The sequence below is a fragment of the Rhipicephalus microplus genome, chromosome 7 (genome assembly GCF_043290135.1).
Source record: "Rhipicephalus microplus isolate Deutch F79 chromosome 7, USDA_Rmic, whole genome shotgun sequence".
In the NCBI taxonomy this organism is placed as follows: Eukaryota; Metazoa; Arthropoda; class Arachnida; order Ixodida; family Ixodidae; genus Rhipicephalus; species Rhipicephalus microplus.
Genome location: NC_134706.1, coordinates 31,163,858 through 31,169,583, shown reverse-complemented (window position 1 = coordinate 31,169,583; position 5,726 = coordinate 31,163,858). Strand labels below are relative to the sequence as shown.

Here is a 5,726-nt window from a genome sequence, read left to right as displayed (position 1 = left end):
CGGAAAGTTGGCCTAGTTGGTACCGTGCATAATAGGACACGATTACAAGCGTACAAATCAGCGGGAGTCAGCAGGAACAGTTAAAGAGCACACGCGCCTTCGTCTTGTCTCCGAATCCTTTTACGCCGGTAATCGTGTGCCACTATGCACGGTGCAGTATACTGACGGATTGAAACGAGACTGTGGAAGTGCATGGCCGATGGCACAAGGAGCGCTTCCTGTGGGCGCCGATTGGATGCGAGAAGTTGCATCGTGGTATAGCACAAGGTCATGCGCGTTCTTGGCGCGCGATCACTGCTTCCAGTCGCCACCGAGCTGATGATGATGATATCTGAGGTTTTTTATCATGTCCCAAAACCTCGATATGATAATGAGGGCTGCCGTATAGTGGCAGAATACAGAAATTTCGACGTTCTCGTGTTCTTCGACGTTCTCTGACAAAGCACAGTACACGGGCCTTAGCCATTTCTCCTACACCGAAGTGTGACCGCTGCAACCGAGATCGAACCCGTGGGGCCATTGTTATATGGTCCCACTGAGGTATTGCAGTGCAAAAACACAGAAGTAGTAGTGGGCATGAGGGGCGCTTACTTGCAGCTGAAAGGTTTCTTAGATGAGACACATAGGAGGAACCATAAAAAGATGTCAACTCAAATAATCTGCGCAGTGGCCGCCACTTAGGAAACGTGCCAGCTTGCCAGATGGTGCCAAAATAAAAATTTTAATAAACCAATTCAACACCTTATCACCAATGCGCCGTTCACTATTACGCTGACACATCGCTTACGCCCTCCTTTCAAACCGTTACTGTTTCGGGGTGATGGGCAAGAAGACGACGATGTCGCTGTGGCCTGTGTTCGCCTTTGTGGAATAGCTCGCTTGTGTGGCATGTTGCCCAAGTTCTTGCTCGTGATTCGAGTAAAGATATTTTTCTACAACGCATTGTGTGCGCAACTGTGGTGAATACAAGTTGGCGTGAGCCATAGTAACTTGACAAAACTTGGTAGAAGAGCAATTGATGCGGTCATCCCCACTAGTAGGTAGGAGCCAGCTGTGGAATCAACGCAAATGCTACACCACTGCATCACCTTCACAGTCATCGCATCGCCTGTGCGATTTCTCCTCGGATTCATAACGCAGACTGCGTTCGCCGTTACAGACAGCCCGAAAGTCTCAACGAAAAGCCAGCGCGGAGGAGATGAGGTCCAATCCAGAGCCGTAGCTGGTGCGCCGCTGGCCTCGCGCCCAGGCCCGCGCGCACTAGCGGCCGGTCCGCTGCGTTGACGAAGAATATTGCGGCCAACCAGCGTACATACAGCCGCAACAAAAGCACACGCCGGCGGCCACGAGGACGACCAGGCAGCCGCGCACGTCATGTAGCGACCGCCGGGCACAGCGCTGGACGTGGCCTCTCGAGCCTGGTGTGGTTGGTGCCTCGTAGCTAGGCCATCGTGCATCCCGTGCCGGCAGCAGGGCTGAGCTCCGCTAAGGGAACCGAGAAACGCGCTGAGCGTGCACGTGAGCCGACGACTAAACCGCTGGTATGTCGAGGAAGAACACTGGTTTCTCCGGGACGGGAGGTGGTGGTGGCGGCGGCGGCTACTACCACCTACCTATAACCGACATTGTGATCACAAAGCGGGAAGGCCAGAAGGTAAGGCTTCACTTGCGGGCGCTTTCGCGTGGCCGATACACCTCTGGCTTTTTGCGAGTAGCCCTGTTCGCGGTTGTTCAACGGGGTTGATCGATGACGTGCCGCAGGTACCCGTGGCTTAAGATGACGTGGTGAGAGGTTGATTAGCGCGTTGCTTGGCTCGATCTTGGTGTTAAGATAGGTCGAGAAATGGCTTTCGGTTCGCTTTCGCAGTAGTGTATTTTGCTTGCGTTAATGCTAATGGTTACAACCACAATGAAAGCTGACGTTCATGCCGAATTTTCGCAAAGGTGAAGGAAGAGAAGGCGCGTATGCATTGCTTTTATTAGCAAGTGAATATAAGGGTATTCGCGTGGTACCATCCGCAAGGGTTGCTACAGGGTGGCAGTTGCCGTGGTCCACACCTGGTTGTCTTCGTAAGACTACGACCGAAGTCCTTGGCCATGCCTGTTTAAATATTTTTTCGCATATCAGACAGCCGTATGCCGAGTCGCTCAACGACTACGGCTATGTTGGTGGGGTGTAGGCACTCGCAGGCGCCTCCTGGCGGGTGGAGTAGCTCTACTGAATACCTCCTATATTCTCGGTGAAGCAGCGCGGCACCATAATGTTGACGGCAGGCAGCGCAGGAGACCAGAGGCAGGCCTTTGTGAGCAGAAATTACTCGCTTCATTGACATTTTTGCATCCCTTACGAAGCATAGTTTTCATTTGGATTGTGCTGACGGAAGGGCGAGAGAGAGAGTTGTGCTAAAAATCTGAGAACTTCATGAGAAGCTCTTTAAAAAAACCAATTGGAAGCATCTTTAGTTGATAACCACAGTCAACGCGAATTATGCGCATAGTCTGCTGCTCATATTCTGTTGACTGAACAGCTATAACTTCGTGATATACTTGGAAAATATCACAAAAGGCGAGACCAAGAAATAGACCTCACGTATGACCCTGTACTCGCAACTTAGTTTATTTTAAAAGCGATTTTGCTTTTTCTAGGCCATATAACAAGCATATGCGCGTGCTCATTGTCCAATACAACACTGGTAAGTTTATAAGAACATATAACCTTGTCTCATAGACGCACGTGCGAGAAATGCCGACGGTAACCCTGATTAAGTATGTATTTGATAGCCAAGGACCAACATGATTGACATAGTGCACCTGCGTGCTTTTTGAAAATGGGCATGCGCAAATGTCAATAGTGATTAGGTTAAAAAAGCAAAACTGTTGTTCCGATAGCCCCAAATAAAGCGTGCATTGAGTCTAGCATTTCTTGGGCTCGCCTTTTGCACTCTTCGCGAAATGCGTTTTAGCCAACTCGTCCAGTCTGCCATCCTACTTCAGCTCGCGCGCTGCGGGATTGTTCCGCGCAGGTCAAGACTGTGCAGGTTGTCCGTGCCGACGGGGCCGACGACGAGCTCATCGAGATGTCGTACGTCAGCACCAAGGTGATCGGCAAGGGCACGTTCGGCGTCGTCCAGCAGATCAAGCTGGTCGACACGGGCGAGGTGTACGCCGTCAAGTGGGTGCGTCAGGACCGCAAGTTCAAGAACCGCGAGCTGCAGATCATCCGCTCCCTGTCCCATCCCAACATCACGCGGCTCTGCTACTTCTTCTGCACGCTGGACAAGAACAAGGACACCGTCTACCTGAACCTCATCATGGAGTACATTCCCGAGACTGTGCACAGGGTCATCATGCACTACAGCCGGAACAAGCACACCTTCCCGCTCTTTTTTATCAAGCTCTACATGTACCAGGTATCGTATATGCACGCTGGCTAGCACTCCTACGTTTGCAGGCACAGAAATACCCAGAAAAAGGTCGAAGCTTTTACTAAGTTGCGCAAGGCTTGAAACAACGAAATTTGACGTTGCTAAAGCCTAATCTTATTGCTTTCAAGCTGCTGCTATGCTTTATCTAACTAATGTAAGGTTATCTCCATGCGGATTCTCAGAAAATTTTTAGCAAGAAACCACAAAGAAATCAATGAGAATTTTTTTTTAAAAAAAGCTTATTGGTTGTGGAACCATTTGTCCTGGTCCGGAATCACACAGGACCAACGACTTTCTGGGGTGGTCGCTCTACCAGCTGATATAACCGAGGCGCTTGCAATAGGCAGTGCGAGGGCGAATTAGTGGGAAAAGTCAAGAACATGGGCATGGAACGTTGTATTTCCTCCAATTGCGGGATTCCTAAGAACCAATTTGTAATATACTATGTGTGAATCATTCACCGCTGTCGATGCTGCAAGACATCTTTCATGATTTCGCTCTAACACATCTCGAGCCACCACTCTCTAGATTTTTTTTCTTTCGCCTTACATTATTTTGTCCGACTCTCTCACACGGTTACCTTCAGGTTCTGAGGGGACTGGCGTACATCCACATGCTGGGCATCTGCCACAGGGACATCAAGCCCCAAAACTTGCTGTGCGACCCCGACAAGTGCATCGTCAAGGTATGCGACTTCGGCTCGGCCAAGATTCTCATCAAAGATGAACCGAACGTGGCGTACATCTGCTCCCGCTACTACCGAGCCCCCGAACTCATCCTGGGCGCGACTGAGTACACGACAATGGTCGATGTCTGGTCGGCCGGCTGTGTTCTCGCCGAGTTCTTCATCGCGAGGCCCGTGTTCCCGGGTGACAGCAACCTGGACCAGTTCTCCGAGATCATGCGCGTCCTAGGCACGCCCACCGAGGAGCAGGTCCTCCAGATGAACCCCAACTGGACCGAATGCCGGTTCCCAAAGCGCAAGGCGCAGGCCTGGGACAAGGTTCTCGATGGCAAAGGCACGCCCAAGGCAATCGATCTTCTGGCTAGGCTTCTGGACTACGTGCCCACTAAAAGAATGACCTGCTTCGACGGCATGGCGCATGCCTTTTTCGACGACCTGCGTCTCGCGGGGGCCACGCTGCCCGACGGCGGACCCTTACCGCCCCTGTTCAACTTCTCGGCTGAGGAGCTCCAGGTCAATCCAGCCATCAATCATCTACTACGGCCACAGCACGCTGGCGGGGCCAGCAACACCATGTCCAGGAAATCTTCGTTACCCCGGAAGTGACAACCACCTGTCCTGTCCGAGCTAGATTTTTTTTGTCCCCTTGCATGCTGGGGCCTTGTTCAATTCGGGACAGGAGTGGACCGACTGGGCTCAGTTAAATCGTCCAAGGCTTTTGTACCAAAAAACACCAGGCCCGGAAACATTTTATCTCTTAGTGTTCTCTTCTATCACAATGTGGCTCTCTTGTCGCTTTTCTTCTCTTTTTAATCCGCCCGGCGCCATTAATTGGCCGACTATCTTGATGTCAACAAGAGAAGGAAGAACATGTGAGAAATAAGTACAGCGCCCCACTCATGGTCCAGCGGTGAGTTTCTTTGAGACTGGCGCGAGTACAGGTCGGCCACTGTGTTGCGGGATGACTATAGCCAGAACCGAGGGGCAAGTGGTGTCTTACCTGTGTATAAAATGCATGCTCTTTCACTCTCACCTCTTCCTGGTTGCAACTTGTCGAAACTACGTGTGTGATTAACAGTGTAGTGCGTGTCTTATGTCATTTTTTAGTCGCCAGCAAAATTGCCCATTTCATGCCAATATGCGCACAGACGCGATAAAACGCACAGATTTTATTCCCACTAGTACCCTGTTCTTGTAAACTCTGATCATCTTATCCTTGACGAAACTGCTTACATGCCAGAAAAATAAAAATCAGTACAACTTGTCGATGGTCTAGCCTGTTATGCGCACTTGGAAGTACTAGATTGCGCAATTGAGCAGGAACGTTCTTATCAGAGAGCACATAAAATCTTCTGTGCGAACGCATTTGCGTATCAACTCTTGTGAACCAGTCTACTTATATGCACGTTGGGTACACGTAATACCATTCGAAGGTTGTCACACATGGCCCTGCCGCGGTAGTCTAGTGGCTAAGGTACTCGGCTACTGATCCGCAGGTCGCGTTATCGAATCCCGGCTGCGGTGGCTAGATTTCCGATGGAGGCGAAATTTCTATAGGCCCGTGTGCTCAGATATGAGCACACGTTGAAGAACCCCGGGTGGTCGAAATTTTGCGG

At 50.8% G+C, this 5,726-nt stretch overlaps 1 protein-coding gene across 1 annotated transcript; it reads left to right on the top strand.

The window, feature by feature from the left end:
• The first annotated feature begins 821 nt into the window (after positions 1–821).
• Positions 822–5,376, top strand: LOC119179484 (glycogen synthase kinase-3). Its single transcript, XM_037430561.2, has 3 exons — positions 822–1,654; positions 3,024–3,410; positions 4,012–5,376. The coding sequence occupies exons 1-3, from the start codon at positions 1,544–1,546 to the stop codon at positions 4,714–4,716; spliced, it is 1,203 nt and encodes a 400-aa protein (XP_037286458.1). The 5' UTR covers positions 822–1,543; the 3' UTR covers positions 4,717–5,376.
• The last annotated feature ends 350 nt before the right edge of the window (positions 5,377–5,726 follow it).

Excerpts from the sequence above, each read along its gene's own strand:
- LOC119179484 (XM_037430561.2), top strand. The coding sequence starts at position 1,544 with ATGTCGAGGAAGAACACTGGTTTCTCCGGGACGGGAGGTGGTGGTGGC. Across the intron at positions 1,655-3,023 it reads CAAAGCGGGAAGGCCAGAAG|GTCAAGACTGTGCAGGTTGT; the intron begins GTAAGGCTTCAC and ends TGTTCCGCGCAG. Across the intron at positions 3,411-4,011 it reads TCAAGCTCTACATGTACCAG|GTTCTGAGGGGACTGGCGTA; the intron begins GTATCGTATATG and ends GGTTACCTTCAG.